At 44.4% G+C, this 26,662-nt stretch overlaps 4 protein-coding genes and 1 long non-coding RNA gene across 9 annotated transcripts in view; 1 reads left to right on the top strand and 4 right to left on the bottom strand.

Moving 5' to 3' along the window:
• The window catches only part of slc52a2 (solute carrier family 52 member 2), a 6,746-nt gene extending 4,747 nt beyond the window's left edge, over positions 1–1,999 (bottom strand). Inside the window, exons 1-3 of one of the 2 annotated variants that reach the window (XM_019874110.1) lie at positions 1,790–1,999; positions 1,449–1,690; positions 145–729 (exon numbers count right to left, since the gene is read on the bottom strand). In XM_019874110.1, the coding sequence (XP_019729669.1) occupies positions 145–729; positions 1,449–1,690; positions 1,790–1,995 (1,033 nt within the window). In that variant the 5' untranslated portion in view covers positions 1,996–1,999. Of the gene's footprint in view, positions 1–144; positions 730–1,448; positions 1,691–1,789 lie in introns of those variants that run through there. The other variant, XM_019874112.1, reaches the window with a different exon arrangement.
• A 372-nt stretch (positions 2,000–2,371) lies between these two features.
• On the bottom strand, positions 2,372–5,872 carry LOC109518340 (uncharacterized). Its single transcript, XM_019874109.1, has 3 exons — positions 5,523–5,872; positions 5,141–5,207; positions 2,372–5,037 (listed from the first exon to the last, which is right to left on the bottom strand). The coding sequence occupies exons 2-3, from the start codon at positions 5,199–5,201 to the stop codon at positions 2,573–2,575; spliced, it is 2,526 nt and encodes an 841-aa protein (XP_019729668.1). The 5' UTR covers positions 5,202–5,207; positions 5,523–5,872; the 3' UTR covers positions 2,372–2,572.
• A 253-nt stretch (positions 5,873–6,125) lies between these two features.
• Positions 6,126–10,518, top strand: fbxl6 (F-box and leucine-rich repeat protein 6). Its single transcript, XM_019874113.1, has 10 exons — positions 6,126–6,501; positions 7,134–7,678; positions 7,918–8,076; positions 8,162–8,225; positions 8,311–8,442; positions 8,545–8,652; positions 8,733–8,846; positions 9,141–9,372; positions 9,708–9,951; positions 10,227–10,518. Exons 2-10 carry the CDS (start codon positions 7,176–7,178, stop codon positions 10,354–10,356), a joined length of 1,686 nt encoding a protein of 561 aa, XP_019729672.1. The 5' UTR covers positions 6,126–6,501; positions 7,134–7,175; the 3' UTR covers positions 10,357–10,518.
• A 276-nt stretch (positions 10,519–10,794) lies between these two features.
• eppk1 (epiplakin 1) lies at positions 10,795–22,165 on the bottom strand. Of its 4 annotated transcripts, none has more exons than XM_019874105.1 (3): positions 22,017–22,165; positions 19,841–19,937; positions 10,795–18,399 (listed from the first exon to the last, which is right to left on the bottom strand). In XM_019874105.1, the coding sequence occupies exon 3, from the start codon at positions 18,391–18,393 to the stop codon at positions 10,996–10,998; it is 7,398 nt and encodes a 2,465-aa protein (XP_019729664.1). In that variant the 5' UTR covers positions 18,394–18,399; positions 19,841–19,937; positions 22,017–22,165; the 3' UTR covers positions 10,795–10,995. The 4 variants fall into 4 exon arrangements, with proteins under 4 accessions (XP_019729664.1, XP_019729666.1, XP_019729667.1 ...); XM_019874107.1 differs by lacking the exon at positions 22,017–22,165 and adding an exon at positions 21,697–21,754; XM_019874108.1 differs by lacking the exon at positions 22,017–22,165 and adding an exon at positions 21,063–21,372.
• A 1,142-nt stretch (positions 22,166–23,307) lies between these two features.
• LOC109518344 (uncharacterized) lies at positions 23,308–24,944 on the bottom strand. The gene is made up of 2 exons (XR_002168743.1): positions 24,401–24,944; positions 23,308–24,343 (listed from the first exon to the last, which is right to left on the bottom strand). It is a non-coding gene; the product is annotated as an uncharacterized LOC109518344 (long non-coding RNA).
• Positions 24,945–26,662: the final 1,718 nt, after the last annotated feature.

Genomic DNA, 26,662 nt, shown 5'->3' with positions numbered 1-26,662 from the left:
GGGGGGGGGGACTAAATGAGTTGCATTTTTCACCATTATACAGGATGAGATGACTGCAGCCTAGGAAATATAATTTTTTTTCTATTATCATTCCCATTTCCATCCCTGGAAATTTACAAAGTCAAATTCAATATTTTTCCATACTTTCAATATTTGTGTATGACCCCTGCGCATTGTCAGAGGGGGGCGGTGCGGCTTCTTTCGACGGTGTCAGCCGGCGCGTCAAAGCCAGGAAGCTCACCGCGGAAACCGACAGCATGACAAACAAGAACCAGAAGAAGTTCTGCGCCGGGAAATTCTCCTTGAGGTAGTGCGGCTGAACAGTGCCATTGACGACGGGGCATTCCAGCTGGCCCACGCCCTGCCCCAGCGCCACCACGCACGGGAACAACGCGCTCAGACCCTGTCCGATGAAAAAGGTGCGGATGTATTCCGGCGGGTAGCGGAACATGAAGGGCAGGAAGGTGACGTTGGACGTGCAGCACACAAGCGACAGCACAAAGGTGAGGAGCAGGAAGGACAGCGAGTGCATCTGCCCCGCCACAATCGCTGTGTGCGCCCAGAAGATGGCCAGCAGCGCCGACGCCACCACCGCCAATGCCTGGATGCCGTGGATGAGCAGGCGCTCGTTGAGGCGGCCTGGTGCGCAGTGATGCGTGACGGTCACCGCCACTGGACCAATGTTGCCGAACGCGATCAGGACTGAGAGGTATGCCGGCAAATTCCAACCTGCGATAAGGCACACAAAAAAAAAAAAGCCTTTTTAATACAACTCGAACAGCATTTTTTTCCCGACATCAGGTTAATAATCCTCAATCATCAGCAAGAATACTTACTTTAGAAAAATATGACTCAAATATAGAGTAAGACCCAATGATTAAAAAAAACGACTCAAATATCCGATGTGTAATTATTATTTTTTAAATCAGAGCATGCATTTTTAATGGGACATAAATACAAACATAGAAATTTCTGATGTAGCCCAACAATATCAATTCCACGAAAGCATTAATACGTCTTTACAAATGTTAGGCAATGATTACGCATTATAATTGTCAGAAATAATTCCATTTTAAAAAAAAAAATCATTTTCTGGAGCCGTCATTTGAGATGCGAAACCTCCAGAGTAACCGTTTGCTGTGACGTCACTGTATGTGAATTAAGCAATTTTGTTCCATTTTTGCGGGCTGTTATTTCTCCAAAGTTTTGTTAGCGGACTGAAATTATTCCAATAACTGTCGACATGACTTCATGGACATGTTGTATGTCAAGTGTAATTGTTAGCAGAATCCCACTGTGCTATTTCCGTATCATTTCAAAACGAAAAAGCGAATAAATGGGTTAGTGTTACAGGCTAGCTGGCTAATGGCTAGCCTGAATGATTTCCACCGGTGAGCAAAAAGTCTTGCGGGTGGTCGACGAGGGAACGTCATGAGGCGGACACTGACCTTCGGGCAGCACGCCGACGATGATTGGGAGCTCGACCCACAAACTATTGACTGAAATCCACGACCCCATAGCGAACAGCGCCATGAGGCCGTGGGTCACCGCATTGCTCCTCCACCAGCCGGGCGACATGACGCCGCCGACTTCTGCCCAAAGAACGGAGAAGAAACCGCGGTGAGCAAACCGGCGAGTGGTTCGTTCACCTTGCTTCGTTTTTTCTTTTTTTAAAGAGACACCAGTAAACCTAAAGAACGGAGAAGAAACCGCGGTGAGCAAACCGGCAAGTGGTTCGTTCACCTTGCTTCGTTTTTTCTCTTTTTTTTTTAAAGAGATACCAGTAAACCACCGCTCCTCAGGCCGCGTTGGAGTGGAAGCAATGGTGGACTCTCGCCAAGGAGTTCCCGCCCCTCGAGATGCCTTCAAGTACTCTTTGTAAAATAATGATCCCTTGCTTTTTGACGCGTTCGCGGCTCTATCAAACGTGGATGCAATACAGTACGCTGTATGAATATCGTACAGAATGTAAATCCGTAACACACTACTGTCCATAAACATTGCTACTAACAGATTGTCGTCGTGTTTCCTTGGGTTTTTCTCGAAGTTAAGAGGCATTCAATATTTTTGAGAGCATTGAAAGCATCACGGTCTGCCTTGTGACGCCCCGCAGAAGGGTGCGTTCGTTTTATGACTGCAACACAACTAAGAAGGACGGATGCTCAAATATATTTCGATCACTTATCCTCGAAAATCTTGACACATTTCTGCCTGATGTGGGAAGTGTTTGCTCACATATGTGATTTTCTTGGCCCAGACAAGTACTTTTACAAACCATGACCACCAAATATCACTTGAGAAAACAAAACACTCAACGTTGCTTAAACGCACAATGATTGTGCAAAATGGGTGCACAAAAATTCAGGCTGACTAACCATACAGATATTTTTTTATTTTTCCGGTAATACAGTACTCCATCAATTCAGTTGTCAGTCAGTCCTGACAGCATATTTAAAATGAAGCCCAATGCCCCCTCTCACCCCAACATGATATTTGCATTTGAGTGCGAAAGACTGAGCTATTGAGCTATATTTATGCTTTGTGAATGAATGCCCCTAATTCGTTGACAATATTACACCTGTTGGTTCACTTCGGGTTTGGGATGGCTGCTCTCCATGCTCGGACGCACGCACTTCCTCACCGCAGTCTTCCTGGGGGCCAAAACGATCGAGTAGCCCGGCTTGAGGCGGGGCAGGGAGAGTTTCAACTTTATCGTCATGTCGGTGGTGGTGCGGAAATTAGAGTTGAGGATGGGGTCGGTGTTGTGCAGCACCATTTTCTGAAAGGCAATCTCGCATCGGATCGCCTCGCACTTTGTCTGCCTGTCACTGTCGGCCAAGCGCAGGAGCAGCTTGTCCACATCCTGCTGGGTGCGGCACGGCCCCCCATTTCTATCCACGGTGGCGGTGATGTAATCCAGGTCCATGCACTCCGAAATGACAGCCTTAATTGCTGGACGTTTTACCATCTTCTGCCGTCCCCGACCTTTGACCCAATGCGCCCCGCTGGCAGCGTTGGGAGTCTGCCCGTCGATATGGTCTTCAACGTCAGACGAACTCAAGTCCTCTGAGCTATCAGAGTCCGTGGGGCATTTTTTGTCTTTTTGCCCTGGTGGCGTGCTGTAGGGATAGTCGGCCATCAGGACGGCGAACTTGCAATTCAACAGCTTCATGTTCAAATCAGATGACGGCACTTTAGCATAACGTCCTCCCGGCAAGAAGTAATTCAGGTGCTCCTCAGCAACGCCGGCAATCACCTTGATCATCCTTTTCAGGCAGACCCTGATGAGGTCCCTGTTGGTGTGCAAGTCGTCACAGTATTGGTACACGCCGTTGTACAGCTTATCTTGCAGTGCGAACTGCAGGAAGACATTGGTGACCTTTTCGGGCACCATCAGAGTGGAGGGGTCTTTGGACCATTCTAGGAACTTCTGGTAGAGGCAAAGCAGGTACTGGCTGAAGAGGGAGTATTCACCTGTGCTCTTCAGAAGCTGCCAGTAGGGGCCCACTACTTTGCAGTAGATGATTGCGAGAACGCACACAATGCTTTGGATGACAGAATCACTGGCGTCGGCGACCACGCTCTCAAGGAGGACGTTGGGGCACTCATCGTCGTTGAGCGCCAGCATGTCAGAGAAGAAGGGCGCAACTTCGTTGTGGTGGTGAATGAGGCCTGCGGCGGCCTCAAAGTAGCTGCTGAACAGCGTCGACTGCCTCCTGACTAGCCGGGAGGGGTTTTTCTTCTCCTTGCAGAAGGCCAGCCAGTGCTTCTTGTAGCTCAGCAAAGCCCCCTTGCCAGGGGTCAGCATGTCTGTGGCCATGTGGATAAAGCGGGAGGTGGCGCTCTCGGTGAAGCCGACCACATTCTTAAAAAGGGGATTTCCGTCCCGGCCCAGCTTGTCGCCCCGTGACTGGGTGATCTCGCTCTCGAAAGCCATAATCTGCTGCTCCACCATGTCGTGCACATCCACTAAAAAATTGGCGTTGTGGTGTAGGAAGACCACCGGGGGCGCCAGCGAGACCTGCTCTCCGACAGAGTGAAGGATTTTCTCAAACTCCACCATGGTGGGGTGCTCCTTGCACGTTAGCGCATACTGATTTCTGAGGAGGTCCCAGGAAATTCTCCTGCACTTTTTGGTTTGTCCATGGTGTATACTCGACAACTTTTGGACAGATAACATAGCCACATCTAAAAGCGATGGCAATATTACTTCTTTTTTCACTGCGGCTACGTCGGGCATGCACCCAGCGTTCTCGCTACCACTGCTGACTGACACACATACCGAAGAATTCTCTGACTCCCTGCTGGGAGAGATTTCGTAGCGATCCTGTTCCTCCTTGATCATCATCTTTTCACCTGGAGATGACTGTGTGCGCTTCTTGGCAGAGGTCTTGTGGTAGTCCCTTGAATTCACCAGCTCAAACGGACTCTGAAGCAAATTCTCCATCACAAAGTTTCGCCTGTGACTTCTCGTTTGAGAATTGTGGTGGCACATCTTTAACTTTTTGATCTGAACCTTCAGGACTTTGTAAGCTTTTTGAATTTTGCCGTCTTTGCAGTATTCCGGGTTGAAGTTCCTCAGCCAGGTGACCAGGTTGATGGGGGAAACTCTCTCTCTTGTCACAAAGTTGTTCAGCTCGAGGATCAAACCGTTGGTGACCTCAATGGACTGCGCCCGGTCAGAAAAGTCTTTCATCTTTAAAAGGTGGTCTCGTTCAACACCAATGCTGTCGCATATGGGGCCCACAAAGTTGAAGTTCACATACGAATCCAGAAACGTCTGCCTGGCCTCGCCCGCCAAGCTCAAGGTGGTGGCAATGCCTCTTTCGATCAAGCACCGAAAGTCCGCCGAATGGTAAACTGGGAAAATCCTCTTCAGCCAATCAATGACAGAAATCCATGGGAAGTTATTGTCCTCCCTCATGAGTCCACTTTGAATTAACAGCCTGTTTTTGCAAAGCTCTCTGTCCAGATCCAAACCTTCGCCTGTCTGAGGGCCAACGAAGTCTGCCACCAGCTTCCAATAATAATCGTCTCCTGAAAAACAGAAATATTAGCCAATTATACACCCCGTGTGACATAATAGTACAAATATCAATTTATATTCCAGCTTGCTTTACATAATTGTTTTTAGACTTACTCAAATTTGCTTCAATTACAGCTGCTTTTCCACAAAGAGAGAAATTCCCCCCGGATTCCATTGTCAGCTGTTATGGTAGAGAAAAACTGCAAGTTCATGTGTCATCAATACACTAGTTGTGGTCTACACTTTATTACCGGTGTGTTCAAGTGTTTACTGGAATTAGTAGCCTCGTTCGAGCTGATTCTACACAAAGTAAATGTTTGTAAAACTCCATTAAATGTTACTGCAGGTCACGTGCGAAGCTAACGTTAGCATAACTGTTGGCTCGGAAGACCGTTCATCAGCGGTAGATTGCAGGCGGTAGCATCAGCACCGTTTAAACTAAGAGTTCAACTAAACAACATGCAGATGGATTTTAAAACGTTAACGTTTGTTTTACCGCGAAATATCCGAGGCTACTGCAGGGCGTCTTTCAGCTCGTTGTCTTGCCCGGAAGTAAATAGAAACCTGTGATTGGTTCAGTGATGAAAGGCGGGTCTTTAGTTGAGTTTTCCACCAATCGTACCGCATTATATGCAAATTTTGCAAAACAGGCTAAATAGGCCAATGAGCAAGAAACATGTGTCAACGTGGCAGCCACCTTGGATGTGACAACGTTCCCACCAAAGGCTATGCATGAACATTGAAAATGTATATTTGACGCATTTGTTACCTGAATGAACACAGCGAAACATACGACTATTAACAAAGGAGATGGAGGGAAGAGAGTACGGCATAAAAAGTGTACACACGCCTGTTCAAAAGGCAAGTTTTTGTGATATACAAAAATGAACACCATGATAAATCATTAAAAAAAAACTTATTTTTTCCTCACAATTGTTCCTAACCTGTAACCCATGACCGCTCAACGAAATGAAAAAAATAGATATATATAACATTTGTTATTATGGTTAGCGTGGCTTCGAATATGCGGAATTCACAATCACACCGACTCGAGTCACTTCCTGTCAGGCGTGACCTGGATGCAGCAGCCAACCATATTGCAGCAATGTGGGTCCTACAGCCAATCACGTTGCAGCAGGGCGTATCCTTCCTCGGTTGGATTGAAGAAACAACAACAAATTGCTGCTCGAACCGTGGGTTCTAAAATAGCAACCAAAAAAATAATCTCGCGAAATATAACGACCCGTGTTCAACGTAAGTTCGCACTTATTAGAATTGTGACTTTTGTCGTCGATATGTCGCGCGGTGCTGCTGACTTCTTTAGCTAACACCAAGCAGCGGTGACGAGTTGCTCAATGGTGTTGTCGAAGTTCATTTATTCCCGAGTTGATCTAACTTTTGCCCAAATTGGTTGTGAACGTTTGGGTCTGTCAGTGTCACAAGAAAAGAGCTGCGGATGCGCACACAGATTTCAGGTAATATAATAACATGGATAATTCATCACTGTGAAAATGATGAATGACTCAGTCAACTTGTACGTTTTCCCCGTATTTTATACGTTTTTTTTATCATTTCAAATCATGTACGGCGTATTACAACTTTTATACGGGGAAAAAATATTGTGAACCGATCTCACAAAGACCATTTTGGCTCAAATCCAGATCGTCTCACCTGCTGGTAGCCAACGACAATGCCGTCGTCGATCGCTACTATTGTCACGGCAAACCAGCAAAAGTAATCCTCAATCGTATATTTTTTTTCATCGCTGCGTACGGTAGGATTGATAAAGCATGATATGCGCATGCGCGGTAAACCGTTGTAAGGGTTTTTGTTGCTTTGTAAGGGGAATCGTAATCATTTATAAGGGCAGCTATTAGCCGAGGTTGACAGGTATGGGAATAACACTTTGTAATGGCTCAGATTGGTCAGAACTGGTCATATAAATCGTAATGTAATGATGACAAGGCAAAAAGCGCTTCATAGTCATGTATGCGTGCATTGAACCAGTTCAAAATGGAGAAATATGCAAATGTGACCATGACAAGTGTAGAATATTATGTAAAACAGAACACAATTTCATTAATATTCGTCAATGTCTATTTTTTAGGTTATGTTCATTGTGTTCATTGGCTTATAAAGAAAAGAAAACATGGCATCCACTGAAGGTGCTGTTGAAGACGAGGCATCCGCATCCACCCAGGGAAACGACGCACCAAATCTCCCAAAAGCCTCACTGAAGAGGAAAACCAATAAGACCCAAAACCAAAAGGCAAAAAAGAAGAAAACAGGTGTGAAGAGAACAGCTCAGCCCAGATTCACCGTCCACGAGGGTGAGGACATGCTCCTTGTCATATCCAGCAGCACCTCGCAGAACGACGGCCCCGTCTGGGCCCACAAAAAGAAGAAGAAGGGAGGAAAGAAAAAGAATGCCACTATCAAAGGAAATGGGGGGAAAAGGACAACAGGGAAGAAGAAAAATACAAAACCTATTATTATTCGTACTGTTGAGAAAAAAGAGGAGGTGATGCCTCCTATGTTTGTGGCGGAGAAGCCAAACGACCACAGATGGGGCCAAAGTCTTCCGGAGGAGGTTCTGGTCAATATTTTTAAGATGGTGGTCATGCAAGATGGCGCTGTCCCATTTCTGTGCAGGTAGTAACCAGGGTTTGGTTTCTAAATAAATATTGGCGTCATCATCAAAATGAAAAGCTTCGTAATATAGACATAACCAACAGTAAACTTTGTTTTTACACATTTTGTTAAAAATTTCAGATAATTTGAGTGAGAATTGTCCATGTTATTAGGAGACAAATTTTTTTGTAACACCCTTTACTTTTCTGTTGATGTTTGCTTGATTACCAAAGCTAAAAAGCACGCGTCTTCCGTGCTAGGGTGGGAAGGGTGTGCCGCCTGTGGAACTCTGCCGCCGCCACTCCTGTCCTGTGGCGGAAAGTCTCCGTCGGTCACTGCTGGATCGCACCGGGCAAAACTCAGCAGCCAAAAATGCAGAGTCAGATTAAAGACACATTAGACTGGATGGCGCAGAACAGGTATGGTCCTCGATGTTGCCATGACGATTAGCTGTGTCAACCTTCTGTATAAATAGAAAGATATTTTTTTTATTATTTTTTTAAGATTCTCTCAGCTGCGGGATTTCTCCCTCCACCACTGGACCAAGAATGTGGACCACGTCGTCAATGTAAGTCGCCACGTTTTCAGTTTATGGTACTTCCAGTTTGAGATATTGATATCGGCGATGATATAAAATAAGAATCCCTCGGCAGGTTGTGTCGCAGTTCTGCCCTCGCTTGAGTGCCCTCACGCTCTCCTACTGTACTGGTCTTACGGAGTTGGCCTTCCAGAGCCTTGGCCTGCACAGCTGCTCACTGCAAAGCTTAAATCTACAGTACACGGAGGTGAGCCAATCATGTGCAGCAAAAAAATAAAAAGTCCTGTTTCTGTCAAATAATTTAAATGTATTATACGGGGGAAAAAATGTCGTGTTTGTGTTGCTGTAGTTTCAAGTGGAAGGACTTCTCACGTACCTCGAAAGTCACGGCGCTCAGATCCAACAGATTTGGTTCACCCACGGCTTGAAGTATGACCGACTCCTCGCCGCCATCTCTGTAAGTAAAACACAAGCTTTTTCTCAAGTGCAATTGAAAAGGAAAAAAAAAAAAGCTTCATCCTGCGCTTCTGTTTTCAGAGGGGATGCTGTCCTGATCTGGAGTTGCTGGAGGTGAACACAAAGCTGGACAGTAAAGACGGCGAACTGCCACTTTGCGTCCAAGCACTCCAGATGGCTTGCCCAAAACTTAAGGTAGAAGACGGTAAATATCAAAGGGGTGGAGGAGGGGGGCTCAAGGCACATCACTTTGACTCGAGTCAGCCTTAAGTTGCCAATTTTGTGAACGTGTTCGTACAGCTTGCTTGATTTTGCCACAGTCATTTGGAACTTGCTCGAAACTCGGAAGTTTAAGATTTGATAATTCCTTAGGACACGCACATGTGTGAATTTTACTCTCACCTCTGGTAAATATTTTCTTGCGGTGTCCTTATTTTGATCATTACCGAGAAGAAAAAATAAAAAATCCTCAATTTTGCTTGTCATCAGACATTCCGTATGCTGAATGTCCGGCCACTGCAGAAGAACATGCGGAATGGTGCTGAATTAGCTCTTGGCTTCCCTCTACTGGAGGAGCTGTGTATCGCCACCACGTCATACTCCTACATGACCGACAAATACTTATGGGATGTACTCTTTGGCTCCCCGCGGCTCCGAGTTCTGGACCTGAGAGGCTGCTCGCGCATCACGTCTGAGGGTCTGGCGGCGCTACCCTGTCTTGGTAAAGACGTCTTATTTATTTATTATCATTTTTTTTCTTTCAGTGCCTTGTTTTGGGGATTCAAATTGGGCAAGGTTTTCAAATAAGAATTGGAGGTCAGAGTTAGGATCTAAAAGACAGAGTGAGCAGTGAAAACTAGGAGAGGGATTTTCAAATCAGGGTTATAAACATGTTAGGATTACTAATTTGGGGTTTTAAACCAGGGTTAGAGTTTCATTAAAAAAGTAAATGATTGATCAAAAGTCCAACAAGAAACTGATAAGCTTTTGCAATGAAGAGATTTAACATTGCTCTTTAAAAAAATCCGAAATGGGCCCACACCTTGTCTCTGGCAGAGCTGGAGTGTCTCTTCTGGGGTCAGTATTTCAGTAGCCACGTGGGCACGTCGTCCCTGAGGAAGGGCCTCCACGCCGTGACGCAGAAATGGGGTCAGACGCTGCGGCAGCTGGATGTGGCCAATCAGCCATTCTCCGAGGAGGACCTGGAGGTGGCCATGCGCCACCTGGCGCAGGCCAACGATGCAGACACCCTTCGGTCGCTCAACCTGAGCGGGACCAGAATCACGACGGCTGCACTGAGGTACCAGGAAACGATTTTCTTTGTTTACCTTTTGAACGACCATCATGAGCTCCATGGGAAAGGATCACTGCCGTGGACGATTAGGGTACTGTAACCCTTTCAGGGACAGCGGTTGCGACAGAGGACAGCTTATCATGTTATCAGGTTACAGGTTATCAGTATTGGTGCAATAAAGGGTGAAATCACAAGTCAAATATGTATCCCGGCTCGATAAAGGTTGGGAAACATTGTTCTAAACCACAAAGACTACCTTCATCTTTCCTGTGGTTTCGCAGGTCTGTCATCGGCCAAACAACAGCGTTAGACTACCTCAACCTGTCCTCCTGTCGGTATCTTCCCAGAGGGCTGAAGAGGATTTACCGTGGACAAGAGGACATTCGCCAGTTACTGGATAAATTGGAGTAGAGAAAAAAATAATGAGACGCGATGGCCTCAACAATATGCATCAAAGTTTTTTTTTTGTAAGACCACAAGTGAAGCCTGGATTCACTCGCTGCATTTTACTCTTCAAATAGACTCTTGTTATTGAATTGATTATTGGAAATAAATGTTTACAGTTTTCTATTGCGTTTGGGTGGTTCTTTAAATATGACACAGTTTGGGGATATTTGAATCAAAATCATCATTACACGAAAGGTTTTCAGTTGTTGCATTGCTCATTTTTCTTCTTGGCGCTGAAAAGGCTACAAGCTAAATTCGCAACATTTTTGGGTTTTTGCTTGTCGACTGTTCACCCTTGACATTTACTCTTAACTTTTGAAGTTCAGGCTGGAAAACCTGTTTGCAAAGCAAATAAGAGCTTCAGAAATCCAGATAATACTTGTGACTGAAACAAAACAAGCATCAGTGCTCACATTCTTGTTTATTAGGTCATATTTTACAGTACAGACATATTCAAAATGCATATTTTTTTTCAGTAGAACAAGCTGAACAATTTCTGTGAATATCAGTATGAAACTAGGATTAAGTGTTTTTGAGCGAAAAAGAACAGTGCTCAACTCAGTACTATTTAAACAACAAAGGAGAAATACATGAAAAGATGATTCATTTTTTAATTAAGGGGAGTAAACTTAATCCAGTGATGGGGTCTGTGATGCACCTTTCAAGCAGTTGGAGATAGGTGAGGTTTTCCTGTGTGTTCGGATCAAAAAAGCCCTTAGTGTCGTCACCTGAGTCAGACAGAATCTGATTCATTTCCTCATCAAAGTACCCTCTTTGGTAAGCCACCTGCACTGGAACTCTGTGGCTGTACACCGGGTCAATGATGCCTCCTGTTGCAATTTGTGCTTCCAGGAGACGGATTCCATGATCTTTGACGATCAGGTCTTTCTTCAGGGCCTGGAAGAGAGATATTGTTCTTTCCGTGTAAGGGTCTTTGTATCCTGTGACAGCTCGTTCTGCTGAGAGCAGCTTCTTTTGCCATTCGCTGCCAACCACTCTCTGAGCCACAGCCTCTTCTACAGAGAGCTTCTTGTTCTTGACAGGGTCGATGACAAAACCGGTGGCAGCTTGGGCCTCCAGCAGCACAAGGGAGGTTCCAGGAGTCAGCAGGCCTCTGGACTTGGCTTCATAGATGCTCAGAGTCTCTTTGGTAGACTGCAAGGACACTCCTGCAATGCAGTTGGTGCCTTCTAGATACCGACGGACAGAGTCCAATTCACTTATTTCCTTGACTGTGATTGTTCCTGTGGTGAGGTCTTTGTAGAGGTCTTCATTGATAATTTTGGACTCAAGCAACTCTGCAGCACTGACGTCCTTTCGAATCCCATGGAAGCTGTCGGTCTCTGTGACTGTGGTGGTGATGGTGGTCTTTGTGGTGCTCTTGTCAATGTCTGTTTCTGGCATTTGACATATGATGGTTGATGAGGAGGTTGTGGTAGTGGTCTGCTGCTGAATGACCGTCAAGATGATTTCCAAAAAGCGTTCAATCGTGATGGTTCCGGACTTGTACTGTTGCACAAGCTCTCGCCTCTTCTCCTCAGTGATGTATCTGGAGTAGAGCAGATCCCACAGCGACACAGTGCTTCCCTGATACCTTCCACCTGCTCTGGTGGTCATTGTTGATTTCAGTATCAGTTTTGTGGCCTCGTCAACAAAGAAGTAGAACTCCCCTCTCTTCACAATAACCAACAGGCTGAGTCCAGTGATGGGATCTGTGATACACCTCTCGATCAGCTGGAGATAGGTGAGGTTCTCTTGTGTATTGGGATCAAAAAACCCCTTGGTGTCATCATCCGGGTCAGAGAGAATCTGGTTCATTTCCTCGTCAAAGTACCCTCTTTGGTAAGCCACCTGCACAGGGACTCTGTGGCTGTATACCGGGTCAATGATGCCTCCTGTTGCAATTTGTGCTTCCAGGAGACGGATTCCATGATCTTTGACGATCAGGTCTTTCTTCAGGGCCTGGAAGAGAGATATTGTTCTTTCCGTGTAAGGGTCTTTGTATCCTGTGACAGCTCGTTCTGCTGAGAGCAGTTTCTTTTGCCATTCGCCGCCAACCACTCTCAGGGCCACAGCCTCTTCCACAGAGAGCTTCTTGTTCTTTACTGGGTCAATGACAAAACCAGTGGCAGCTTGGGCCTCTAGCAGCACAAGAGACGTTCCGGGAGTCAGCAGGCCTCTGGACTTGGCTTCATAGATGCTCAGGGTCTCCTTGGTGGACTGCAAGTACACTCCTGCAATGCAGTTGGTCCCTTCTAGATACCGACGGACAGAGTCCATTTCACTTATTTCCTTGACTGTGATTGTTCCTGTGTTGAGGTCTTTGTAGAGGTCCTCATTGATAATTTTGGATTCAAGCAACTCTGCAGCACTGACGTCCTTTCGAATCCCATGGAAGCTGTCGGTCTCTGTGACTGTGGTGGTGATGGTGGTCTTTGTGGTGCTCTTGTCAATGTCTGTTTCTGGCATTTGACATATGATGGTTGATGAGGAGGTTGTGGTAGTGGTCTGCTGCTGAATGACCGTCAAGATGATTTCCAAAAAGCGTTCAATCGTGATAGTTCCGGACTTGTACTGTTGCACAAGCTCTCGCCTCTTCTCCTCAGTGATGTATCTGGAGTAGAGCAGATCCCACAGCGACGCAGTGCTTCCCTGATACCTTCCACCTGCTCTGGTGGTCATTGTTGATTTCAGTATCAGTTTTGTGGCCTCGTCAACAAAGAAGTAGAACTCCCCTCTCTTCACAATGGATAGTAGGTTAAGGCCGGTGTTTGGGTCCGTGACACACCTTTCTATAAGTTGGAGATAAGTAAGGTTCTCTTGCGTGTTGGGATCAAAAAAGCCCTTGGTATCGTCATCTGGGTCAGATAAAATCTGGTTCATTTCCTCGTCAAAGTACCCTCTTTGGTAAGCCACCTCCACAGGCACTCTGTGACTGTATACTGGGTCAATGATGCCTCCTGTGGCAATTTGAGCTTCCAGGAGACGGATTCCGTGATCTCTAACAATGAGATCTTTTATCAGAGCCTGGAATAAGGAAATTGTATCACCAGTGTAGGGGTCAATGTATCCTGTGACAGCTCGTTCTGCTGAGAGCAGCTTCTTTTTCCACTCACTGCCGACTACTTTCTGAGCCACAGCTTCAGCCACTGAAAGCCTCTTGTTGTTGACAGGGTCAATGACAAAGCCAGTCGCAGCTTGAGCCTCTAGGAGAACAAGAGACGTCCCAGGAGTCAGCAGGCCTCTGGACTTTGCTTCATAGATGCTCATAATCTTCTTTGTAGACTCATCTCTGACACCGGCTATGCAGTTTGTCGCCCCAAGGTACTTTTGGACGGATTCCATTTTGTTAACATTGTCTACAGTTACTTCCCCTTGTATAATTTGCGTGAAAAGCTCCTTTGAGATGATCTTTGACTCAAAGAGCTGACTTGCTGAGACCTGCTTCCTCAGTCCTTTGAACTTTCTTTCTTTGGAGGAGACCTCTGTAATGATCACTGTGAGTATTTCAATCAACTCTTCAACTGTTATGGTGCCGGTCTTATATTGTTCTGTGAGCTGCTCCCTCTTCTTCTGTGATATGTATTCAGACAGCAGCAATTCCCACAAGGTCACTTTTTTGTTTTGGAATTTTCCCACATCCATGATCACGGTTTTGTTTTTAAACTCCAGCTCTATTTGCTCCTTTGTGTGAAAAACATTTGATGTCTCCTCATGCAGTGCTATAAGAAGAAGGCCTGTTTTTGGATCTCTTTCACATCTCTCCATCAGCTCGAGGTAAGAGAGTTTTTCCTTTGTGTTTGGGTCAAAGTATCCCTTTGAATTTTCAGGGGTTGTCAGCAGGCCTAGGAGTTGGTCATCGAGAAGTCCCCTTTTGACTGCAACATGAACAGGCAGCCTGTGACTCATGTTTGGGTCTACGATGCCGCCCGTTGCTATTTGTGCTTCAAGAAAACGAATGGCATCACTTCTTTGAATCAGTTGCTCATTCATCGCCTCAAACAGTGATATTGTTCTGTCGGTGTAGGGGTTTTTATAACCGGTGATGGCTCGCTCGGCCAACAGAAGCTGCTCACACACATCTGGCCCAACGACTTCCTCTTTTACAGCCTCATCAACAGCATAGAACTTGTTTGTGAGAGGATCAATGATCCATCCTGTCGAAGCCTGCGCTTCGAGCAGTAAACGTGCAATGCCATCTCTCAACATACCTTCCGTTTTTGCGCTGTATATGCTGAGAACTGCTTGCGATGGATACACTTTAACCCCAGCAATGCTTCTTGATCCATTCAGGTATTGTTGCACGCGCTCACATTTGGTGACCTCTGCCAAAGTCACTTTGTCTTCCTGCACCTGTTTGAATGTGTCATCGTCGATAATGCCAGAGTCCAGCAGTTCTTTGGCCGAGACAAGCTTTCTCAGGCCCATTGTCATTTTGGGAGCTTCACTCTTCTCCAGTTTCTCAATGGTTGATATCACTCGGGTGGTGATAGTGTGTGTGGTGACCTTTCTTGTTTGGAATTTTTCTATCAATTGATTTCGCTGGTCTTCAGTGAAGTAGCCAGAGTGGATCAATTCCCAGAGAGAAACTGATTTTCCTGCATAGCGTCCTAACGATATGTTCACTGTTGTCTCTTCAAAAATTTGCCTTATTTCACTGTCAGTGTACAGTCTCCCATTTGTTTTTGAGGTTTTTGGTGTGTTAGTCATTGGTAGGAGGAACAGTCCTGTTTCTTTATCTTTTACACACCTTCCCAACATCTCCATGTATGTCAGATTCTCTTTGGTGTTGGGGTCGAAAAAACCTTTTGTGTCATCGCTTGGGTCCAACAGAATTTGATTCATTTCTTCATCAAAATATCCTTTCCTGTAGGCGACGTCAAGAGGTAAGTGAAGACACTTCAAGGGGTCAATGATACCCCCTGTTGCAATTTGGGCCTCCAGTAATCGAATGCCGTGCTCCTTCACAATGAGATTCTTTTTCAAGGCTTGGAAAAGAGAGATCTTTTGACCCATGTATGGGTCAGTGTAACCAGTGACAGCCCTCTCCGCAGACAGAAGCTTTTCATACATTTGAGGACCAATTAACATTTCTCGAAGCGCTTGTTCCACTGTGAGCTTTTTGTTTGCCAATGGATTGACAATGAACCCCGTGGCTGCCTGCGCCTCTAGGAGGCAAAGAGCTGTGCCGGGTGTCAGGATGCCAGTTTTCTGTGCTTCGTAGATGCTCAGCTTCTGATTGGAGGGCTGCAGTATCACGCCGGCGACACAGCTCTTCCCTTGTAGGTAGGCCCTCACGCTCTCCATTTGCAACACATCAGTGCTGCTTAACGTTCCATCAATCAAGTTGCTGTAGGTTTTTTCATCCACTATTTTAAGCTCCAAAAGATCCACAACGGAAACCTTCCCTCTGAGGCCTTGGAAGCTGAGCTCCACTTGCTGTTTTATCTCCTTGCTCTCAATGATGATTAAAATCGACTCAATAATTTCCTCAATTGTGAGTCTCCTTGACCTGAAGAGTTTGAAGAACTCTTGTCTTTTATCCTCAGAGAGATACTCTGAATTGATGAGATCCCAAAGAGTGGCATGCTTGCCCTTGAAGCGGCCATACCGCACAGAAACGACTGTTGTTCTGAACAGTTCCTTCATGGAGTCGTCGATGTTGACTTTGTGACTTTTGCCTTTGAGTGGCAGGAGACAAAGTCCCGTACTGGGATCTTTGACACATCTGGCCATGAGCTGCAAGTAGGTGAGGTTCTCATGTGTGTTGGGGTCAAAAAAACCTTTGGTGTCATCACTGGGATTACTCAAGATCTCGTTCATTTCCTCATTGAAGTACCCACGCTTGTAGGCCACTTGGACGGGAATGCGATGGCTGTTCACTGGGTCGATGATGCCGCCAGTGGCAATTTGTGCCTCCAGGAGTCGAATACCGTGGTCCTTCACTATGAGGTCTTTTTGCATTGCTTGGAACAGAGAGATTGTGGTCCCGTAGTACGGGTCTTTGTATCCTGTCACTGCCTTCTCCGCAGAGCGCAGCTTTTGGCATAAATCAGGCCCAACAATCTTGGCTTTGATGGCATCATCCACCGAAAACTTTCTGTTTCCAATAGGATCGATGATGAATCCTGTTGCCGCCTGTGCCTCAAGTAAAATCAGAGCTGTTCCTGGCATCAGTTTGCCTTTCTTTCTGGCTTGGTAGATGGTCATGATCTGGGAGTCAGGAAGAAGAACACCTGCAATACTGTCTTTCCCCTGGAGGTACACGTGTAGGTTTTGATCCTCAACCACCTCCTTAACAGACTTCCTCCCTTTCTTCAGATCATCGAGGACGTCCTGGCTAATGATGTCGGCCTCAACCAGCTGTTTGGCCGTGACCGTTTCTCTGATGCCTTCAAAGATGACCTTGGTGTTTTTGACAGATGTCTCAATGGTTTCTAGAACTGTTGTGACAATCATCTCGATTGTGAACTTCCTCTCACGGTATTTGCGTATGATCTCTTTCCTCTGCTCTTCATTAAAGTAGTCTGACATCAGCAGCTCCCACAGCGATACCGTCATTCCCGCATACTTGCCACATGTCACTTTCACCTTCTTCTGTTTGAAGGCCATCTTCGTTTGGTATTCAATAAAGGCGAAGTTGAGTCCATCGGATTTGTCTCGAAGAGGAAGGAGGCAGAGTCCAGTGGAAGGATCTGTAACGCACCTTTCTATCAGCTGAAGATATGTCAGATTCTCCTCTGTGTTTGGGTCAAAGAATCCCTTTGTGTCATCTCCCGAATCCTCGAGTACGGCTTTCATTTCTTGGTCAAAATAGCCTCTTTTGAAGGCCACCTCTGTGGGGAGTCTGTGGCTATGGATCGGGTCGATGATTCCCCCTGTGGCAATTTGTGCCTCCAGTAGGCGGATCCCGTGTTCTTTCAAGATGAGATCTTTGGAAAGTGCTTGAAAGAGCGAAATGGTTTCTTCGGTGTATGGGTCCTTGTATCCAGTCACAGCTCGTTCGGCGGAGCGCAGCTTGGCATAATATTCGGGGCCAATGAGCTTGTTTTTTACAGCCTCGTCCACAGTGAACTTTTTGTTTTTGAGGGGATCAATCATGAACCCCGTTGCAGCCTGTGCCTCCAGCAGAACTAGCGCTGTCCCAGGCATCAGTATGCTCTGCTTCATGGCTTCATAGATGTTCAGTATCTGATTGGATGAGAGTATCGCAATGCCCGCGATGCTGCCTTTCCCCTGAAGGTATTCTTTCACCGTCTCATTCAGCATCACTTCCTGGGTTGTGGTCTTGCCCTTCTGCAGTTTATCATAGATTTCCTTGTCAATGATCTTGGACTCAAAGAGCTCTGCGGAGGAAATTCCCCGTCTCAACCCTTTGAAGGTGATGAAGATGGGGAAAAGAAGTAGACCTGTGTCAGCTTCCACAATGCACTTTTCCACCAGGGCTTTGTAGTTGACGTGCTGTTGTGTGCTCGGATTGTAGAACACCTTTAACTCTGACATCTGGTCATCCAGCAGACCTTTTTCATAGTAGCCTTTCTGGATGGCTGACTCCACTGGAATGTTTGTCTTCTCAATGGGATCAAACAGGCCGTGCGTGGCCATTTGCGCTTGAAGTAGTCTCAAACCGTAATCTCTGGGCACTAAGTCTTTTTGCATGGCTTGGAACACAGATATGGTTTGGTTAGTGTAAGGGTCTTCGTAACCGGTGACAGCCTTCTCTGCAAAAAGGAGCTTCTCCTTCAACTCGGGTCCGACGAGTTCCTCCTTGACGGCCTCCATGATTGGAAGTATTCGGTTCTTCACAGGGTCTACAACACCTACTGTGGCGGCCTGGGCTTCCAGCAGGGCCAGCGCGGTTCCAGGTTTAAGCAGACCTTTCTTCATGGCTTCGTATATGCTGATCTTCTGCTTGGACTTGCCCAGATAGACACCCGCCACAGGGCCATGGATTTGGGTGTGGCCACTTTGCTTCTGCTCATTTGAATCAACAGGCTCCATCTTGGCCTACGGTTTAAGGGAAACATTTGTATCAGAACTGTCTAACGGAGTGATTCTCAACTAACAGGTTGAGAGCCAAAAGTATTGCATGGGCCCATTATGGGGAGGTAGTTAAAAATGGCCACTCAAGGCCCGGGGGCCAGATCCGGCTCGCCACCTCATTTTATGTGGCCCACAAAAGCAAATCAAACATGTCAACTTCCATGATGCCAGCTAAAATCTGTACCAAAATTTCAACTTTTCATCTGGAATAAATAAGAAGGATATAGTCAGCATTTTCTTCTAACCAAACCAGTCATGACAGTAACTTAAACAAAAGTGGAGTAAACTCTTATTCTCGACTTCTTTATATGGTTTCAGTCATAGCGGCCCTCCATGGGAAACGGTAACTAAAATATGGCCCACGACAGAAATGAGTTTGACACCCCTGTATAATAGCCTCCCCACAAAAAAAAAAAAATGTGCGTTTTTGGGATGCAAGGAAATTTCTCAGTCAAAACAAAAAAAAAAACTTTTTTTACAGCAACGATCGCAGTTTGACAATCGCCGGCATTGTTGTTTTGATCTTGTGTGAAGTAATCTCGCGTGACGAGATTTCCGTTCTCGCGAGACGAGATTGGCGAGATCGGCAGACGATTGCCAAGTTGTGTGACGTTAAAACAAGTGTTGCGAACAAGTGTTGTGAAAGTTGATTGCAGCGATATCACAGAGGAACCAGCTAAAGTTGGATAGTTTTTTGCGATAATAAGTTGACTTTGAGAAAGCCTTGCATCATTGGAAGCGGAGCAAAGTGAGGAGAATTTATATTGTTGTTGTTTGTGTTATTATCATCTGCAATTGAATAAGTCGACCATTTCAGAATTCGAAATTTGGGACTCTCGAAATGCATAATGGGACTCATACTTTTCTGATCAGCGAGTCCCTGGGATTCGCAGGGCTCAAACTGTAAAATTATCATTTTATATATATATATATATATATATATATATATATATATATATATATATATCATTCTCAAATAATTTACTTGATAAAGACCTGCAGCAAGAACATATTTAAATAGAATTGAAATAATTAAGCGTTTTAATGCTTTTTCTTTGCTTTAGTTCAATGGACATTGTGCTGTTCCTTCTGTTCTGTGCACCACTGCCACCTGGGGGCAGTATAATATAGATCTGGATATCCTTTTTTTTTTTTTCTTTTCAAATACAAAACATGGATTTCTCTTTGTATTTTGTTTAGATTGACAGTCGAACTTTCACAAGGGGATTGCAATGGAAAAAAAATAATGTTCAGCCCTCATCAAAACTGTGGCTTGGAGTGATATGAGATAAGTTGCCTGCCACCAGACAGCACCTCTGTATTCATATTGTTGTATTCACAGTCGACAATTTCTTGCAGCTACATTGCAAAATATCCACCTCAGAAAAAGTACAAAAAGACTTACCCCAATTTGATAGATGGGTTTCGTTTTGAGTATGTTGGCAGCCTTGACGCTGGATCGACTTTCCAAAATCTCCAAGGTTTATGGCTCAATCACTCCCCTGCGGAGATAAGGCATTCATTTCATCATTCAATCATCAGTTTCAGTTCATCATTTTCACAATAAACCATCACCGGAACGCCTTTGTGACCCCCGTGATTACATCGCGACTTAAAAACAGCAGAGTTTCGGCATTACCCGCGAATGCTAATTTTGCGAGTCAAGTTGCCCGTCAAGTACTCGGTCCTATTTTGCCATGGAGTCGCGAATTAAAAAAATAGCCTCTGTCACTCTTTCATCTTCCCGCTTTGTCTCAAGGTGTTCATTTCCCTCACCCGGCGTGATGTCATCACAATGAGAACCTACAGGTCAAACTGGCCGTGCGTCTGCACACAAAACACAAGTGCCTCTTGTTTGCGCAACAGCAGCTTGCATGTGTCCCCGGTTTAACAAAAGTGTCGCATGCTTCGATCAACGATTTGAAAGTTGGCTTTGTGCAAATTTACCCGAATCAAACACAACGTTCCGCAAGTGAGATTTCACTTTCACATCAGACGGTCATAAAGCTTTCACAACTGCAATAATTATAGACACACATCACACAATCTTATCGCACCAATAAACTATTCCGTAGAATCATAACTGAATACAGTTTTAGGCCTGAAAGCTATATTTACAAGTGTTCATGTCAAGATAGATGTCGACAATCTGGTTCTTTTTTTTTATTGCCATGTATGTATGTAATTAATCATTTAATCATTGCATGACAGCAACGGTCATTGCCAGCGTTCCTGTTTACTGCAGGAAAAGTGGAAAGATTACAAAAGATTCCAGTAAAGGCCCTTAGATGTCATTGCACGTCAACTTGTATCCGAGCTCATTTCCAGAGCTGAAAACGGAAAAAAATGAGGCATCTCAAATTAATTAAGATGGGCAGTCCACCTATCAGTAATGAGATGTAGGTGAAGTATTTCTATTGATAGTTTTACTGAAGTAGGTGACGTGATTCAAAATATCGTGCCGGAATATTTGAGGTCCCTGTTTACATTTTATGTTGAGTGCAGTATTGGGGGAGGAAAAAAACAATAATTGCGTAACATTTACGCTTCTCAAATGTTGAAATCTGATTTCAGCATATTTTTTTTTCCCCAAATAAAAATGAAAGTTGAAGGTTTGTGTTCTACACCTCAGTTGTGACTTGGCACTCAAGAGATAAAACTTGAGCTGAATTGAGGAAGACGGCCGGTGAGAGATCATGCGGATGAATGAATCAAAAATGCAAAAGAAGGGATCTAAATTAAACATTTCCGCCTCCCTTTTAGCGTCTGATGTTACTTCTGCGTTAACATGTTTGATGACAATTCAATAATGTTTGAAAACGTCTTAAAATACAGTCGTAAAAGAATGAAACAGTAATGTGAGTAATTACTTGCCTCTTCTCTCAATGCCGAAAAACAAAACCAAGCCGTTTAAGCAAAAAAAAAAAAAAAAAAGGAACATGACTATTAAAGCTGTGTTTCGTGTGATTTATGCATATTTCCTTCCATGTGCTAATTGACGTCTCGCCTTCCTGTCTTTGTGAGTTACAAGTGTCGTGCAGCCGAGCGAAAAAAATACGTCTTCGAGCCACCAACGATGCTTGTCGCGTCAATCAAAAGTCAACAGCCTCCAAGCTAAAAAAAAAAAAAAAAAAAAAAAGTTGGAAATAGTCAGGAAATTCTCTACGATCCGTTCAGTAGATTCTCTCTTGGAAAGAAGGAAATAAATACAATAAAAAGTCCGTCAGAGTATGAAATCATAGTTTCTGTCGCGCTGCTTACCTTGCGTCCACAAGTCTAAACTTGTGAGATGTTAAGGAAGTTCCGAGTGACATTTGTACAAGCAAGGCGAAAGGCGACTGCGTGAGGAATGTTTTTCTTTCTCTTTTCTTTTTCTTTTTTTTTAATCAGGGAGTGTGTTGGCTCACCAAGCAGGATATTGACATTTCACTATCAGTGCCAGGAAAGAAACTAAAACTTTTTTTAGACAAGTGCTGAGTCGAATCAAATCACACTTTTGACTAAATTACGCTTTCTGTTCGTTCTATCTATTGAGGCAGGACGGGATAAGGCAAGGAGAAGAAGAAAAAAAAAATGCTCACTTGTTGCCGTAGTCTGGAGTGCGCAAAGTCCAACGTCAGCAGCCGATGTCATCCGGTGTGAGAGAGACATTCCCAAGGTGCTCACAAAATCCCCTCGGAAGTCCAGCCGGGGCAGCCGGATTTAAGAAGAGTCCCGGTGGGCCAAGCCCCACCCCCACCTACGCCTCTGTGGAACTTCCTCCTCCCGGGGAGGACCTTGGGGCAGTCGAGAACCAGAGAGAATTCTTTTCGACTTCCTTTGAGCGACCCCATTGTTCTCTGAAACAATAAGAGCCACGGCGGGGGGGTGTAATTGTGCTACAGGTGTGCTTTGAAATGACAGGAACACACCGTGTCAACTGTCAAAGTTGGATTTGAAGATAACGGGTAGATGATTTACCTTGCGGTGGAGCTTCGACTGCGGGTGATTCCCAACCACTGAGCGACGCAGTCGGATGCGACTTAACTGCTTTGCAGTGTGCAGGGTTCTGCAACGACTTTTGTTGCAGATGGAGTGCCCAATCAAAAACACCGTTTCACGTCTCATGATCTTTACAAACTTTTTAGAGTTAAAAAGTAACAAAATAAGTAAAATCCCAGCCCCCCTATTTTTAAATTTTTTTTATATCAAATAAAAATAAAATGGATTTTCAAAAAAATTAAAACTCACAGAAAGTCATGTGCCTGCTTCCTTCAAATTCCTCGATCGACAATTAGAGGACTTCAGGTTCCCCCAAGCTGGATTTACATTGTCCTTAAAAGTAAGTATATTTAAAAAATAAAATAAAATAAAATAAAATAATAATAAAATAAATAAATAAATAATAAAAACTAACTGGAATGAAAAATCCAAAACTAATATAAACCAGCACCTATCAGAACAAAAAATGTGTTCCGGGTAGAAAGTGAGATCCCATCAGGCCACACCAATAAAGTGCTGTATATCCAGTTTCACTTGTCAGATTAGATCTCAAATTACTTATTTACCTGTGGCTAAAAAGCAAAGTGTGGAGAGTTTCTGTCGCTCAAATGCAAGAGTACAGTCCATTAGTTCAAGTTTACTCTCCAACTAAACATCCAAAAAAGAGAATTACAGGTCTATTGAAAACAACCACATCCCGTTGCCGATTTAGCTTAATGCTAACAAACAATGCAAAGCGCCACTGATGGGCTCACGAATCTAGCAACATTGCAGTACTTATAACCCTTTACTCAACAGACATCTGAACACAAATGGTAGAGCAATGCATGTAGACAGGCAATGTAACACTCACAGGGTCATATATATTTTTTTTTTATGTAGGTCATATCGTTTTTGCCAAGCACCAGTTCAGTAGCCTGTTTTTTTTTTCCGAATATAAAATATGTGCCTTGGCTCAAAGGTTGGGCAACGTTGTTTTACAGCATAGCAGCGGAGATGTGAAATCTTATCTGTTATGGGTAACCACGCACACAGGCGCACAAATACACATGAACATGTAGACACACGATGCAGTTTTACGCATGGACAATTAAAAAAAAAAAAAATCACCAAAGCAGTCATTACTAAGATGATGATGCACGGTCTGAAATTTAACGGCTTTAAATGACAGGCAAGTTAGGACTTTTACTCGCCCTTCCTCACGTCAACGCGCTTGGATTCCATTACATCATGAGCAAGCAGGAACTTTAGCGTAGGTGTCGCATTCCGATAAGATAAGCGCCAATTGTTTTGTGCGTGTGTGTGCTCGGCACCGAGATTGATTTGATCTTCAGTTAAACAATGCAATGACAATTTTTTTTAATGGCCAAAACATTTAAGGTGCCGAGATAAGAGGAGTTTAAAGTGCAAAATGTTGTGAGCGGAGAAAGCGCAAAACGACTCAAGAGGATGCTGTACCACTCCAGAACTGTAGGTGGCAGTAATTACAAAAAGGGGAGGTCACAGCTCCACTTGGCCACAAAGCAAATGGATTCGAAAGAGGGAGACAATTAACGTCCTTAGATCTCAACAAAATATAACGGAACTTTGTTGTTTCTGTAATTAACACCCTAAAATTCTTAAAACACGACAAACATTGAAGATCTTTTTTTACATGAAAAATGATGGGAAAGGGGGACAAAATTACAAAAAAACAAAACACGATGATCAAATATGCAAATGAGCGATTCCCGCAAGTATGCGGAGGTTGACTGTTGTCAATGCTGTCATCTTGTTGATGGCGGAGGTCGTAACGGCATTTTAGACGCCCGACGTCAAACGTTGCCATATTGTTTGTTGTCATAGCTTCCTTTGCCACGCGTATGCGCCAACCAGCTAACAGCAAATAAATATGAGCCTACCTTGTGTTTGGGGGAGATAATAAAGCCTTTTTGACCATTCATGGTTTGCCACGCGTATGCGCCAACCAGCTAACAGCAAATACATTTTAGACCGTTCATGGTGAAATATTATTGGATAGCATCTTCCTCGGCTCTTTCGCCCACCCCACTTCTGTCGGGAATCGTTTGTAATTTTGCGATCTAATGAATGACACGTGGATATAAGTCTCAAGGGTGCAACTTTTTTTTTAGGGGTAAAATGGCGGGTCAGAAAGCGCTTCCTCCGAGGTGACGTCAATCAATCCGGTTGACTAACAAGCGAGTACGATTTTGAATTGAAAGCCGACTTATCGGATTTACCTCATGATGAAGTCATGTTGCTACAAAGGAAAAGGAGTGGCATCCACAGGGAGTTTTTTTTTTTTTTTTTTTTTTAAGGTCACTGGTTTAAGTGGGAACAGGCTCAAACAAAACACGAGATCACCTGAAATCACAGCCAACACATTTACAACCGCAAAAAGAAAACAAACAGAAAACATTAAAAGATTACTGCAAATCCACAATAGTAAAATTGAAATCGCAGAATACAGGGAGAGTTTTTTTTTTTTTTGGCTAGACACTGTCGGCGTGTTTACTTTCCACATCAAATGTGGCAGTTGTGAGTTCCGTGGGGGGGGGAAAAAGTGGCAAGATGAATTCACCATCACTACTTAATTCATGTGCATGTTTGATTATACACTTGAAAATTAAACTACATTAATAAGCAACAGCTAAATGAAGGCAACGGATATATGAGACTCTCTCTCTCTCTATATATATATGTATATACACGTGTGTGTGTGTGTGTGAGACTATTTTATTTGAAAGTAAGCTTCAACCAAGGTGTTATCCTAATTTTATATCAAACGTTTTTTTTCTTTTTTTTTTTTAATCGTGTTAAACGGCCGGTACGGTTCTTTGAATATTTGAAATTGCTGACCCATGCCCTACAGGATTCCACCCCATTCCTAACTTTCCCTGGCTAGGAATGTTAGCAGCGGCGTTCCGACATTGTCCACTGCTGTCAGGGACCGCACCCAATTTTCAAGTCTGTCTAACATCAGCCTGCTATTTTGCCTCAAATCTTCAGCTCGTGTGTGTGTTTTTAAGATGAATCTTGCTCTGGGCTTAATCCTGCTTCTGTTTGTACACTAAAACTCCAAGAAACCGCAGAGGCTGACCCACTCACTCTTTAAAAGATTCTTCAGGCACTCAAACACACATTCGCCATCGAAAGACTCGAGTCATGTCAGGTCGACAACTCGCCCACACATTTCACCGCAACACAAAACCAAGTCGTTTTAAACGCATGCCATCACGCTGTGACTGCACTAGGCAGGTTTTTAATGTTTGGGCAATCACAGGCGCACCCAGTTTAAGACGGGGAGGGTGTGGTGGGGGGGGGGGGGAAGTCTTGCTTGACAGAGTAGTTCGCATCTCAGTGCTTGTCAAGACATCTCAACTGAATGCTAAACACGAGACACGGATTTGTTGCGTATTGTATCTGGCTCCTCGTAGCACTTGTTATTTCCCCACACAAACACTTCAAAACAAAAGTAGTGACTCGATGATTGACAGGGAAGTCAACGAGAGTTAATCAGACCTCTGGCAAGGCCAATCCCAATTTGGATGGATATCTGCTTCCTGCACATCCTTAATCTTTGCTCTTACAATCCTGCACAGCCTAATCTTTGCCATTTATGTGTTATTTATTGGAAAATTAAGAAAAAGAAAAAGGGTTGGATACTCACCCGCGTTTAAACTCCCCTTTTGCACTGGTTTTATCTCTGGCCTCGATATCAGGATGGGAGGTTGAAGTCAAACCGGGAAATTTCCGGCTTTCAACAGAGATTAAATCTGTTTGCAAAGGAGCAGCCACCACAGTGTCAAGTTTAACACCTTGTGTTAAAAGCACTTGCCACCGTCCAAGAGCTCAACATGTAATTACATTGGGGTCACTTTTTTTTTTTTTTTTTTTCTCCCCATGGAGTGACATGAAAAATTGACAGACTGCTCCTCTAGAATGGTATTAGGTTGATCTCTGCAAGAAGCAAAAATTCCAATTTGGACAATGATTCACCACCTGCACATGGCCCACTTTTTGCTATTACAATTCTTCCCCCCCTGATGTCTTATTATAGGTTGTCCTTGGCTTCTTTGGATACACCCAAGAGTCAAATTACCAAACCCCTTTCATCCTGGCCATCAAATGTGTCTTTTCCCCGTTTTACGGTTGTGCTCTGTGGTGGGTTGTCCAATTTCAAAGTTGTCATATTTTTAGGATGTCACCTCCGTGTAAGAAGCCGTGACCAGAATGTGATGTTTAA

The sequence above is a fragment of the Hippocampus comes genome, unplaced genomic scaffold (genome assembly GCF_001891065.2).
Source record: "Hippocampus comes isolate QL1 unplaced genomic scaffold, H_comes_QL1_v1.1 scaffold166, whole genome shotgun sequence".
Taxonomy (NCBI): Eukaryota; Metazoa; Chordata; class Actinopteri; order Syngnathiformes; family Syngnathidae; genus Hippocampus; species Hippocampus comes.
Note: the sequence above shows the minus strand (reverse complement) of the source record. Positions and strands in the feature narration are given on the sequence as shown.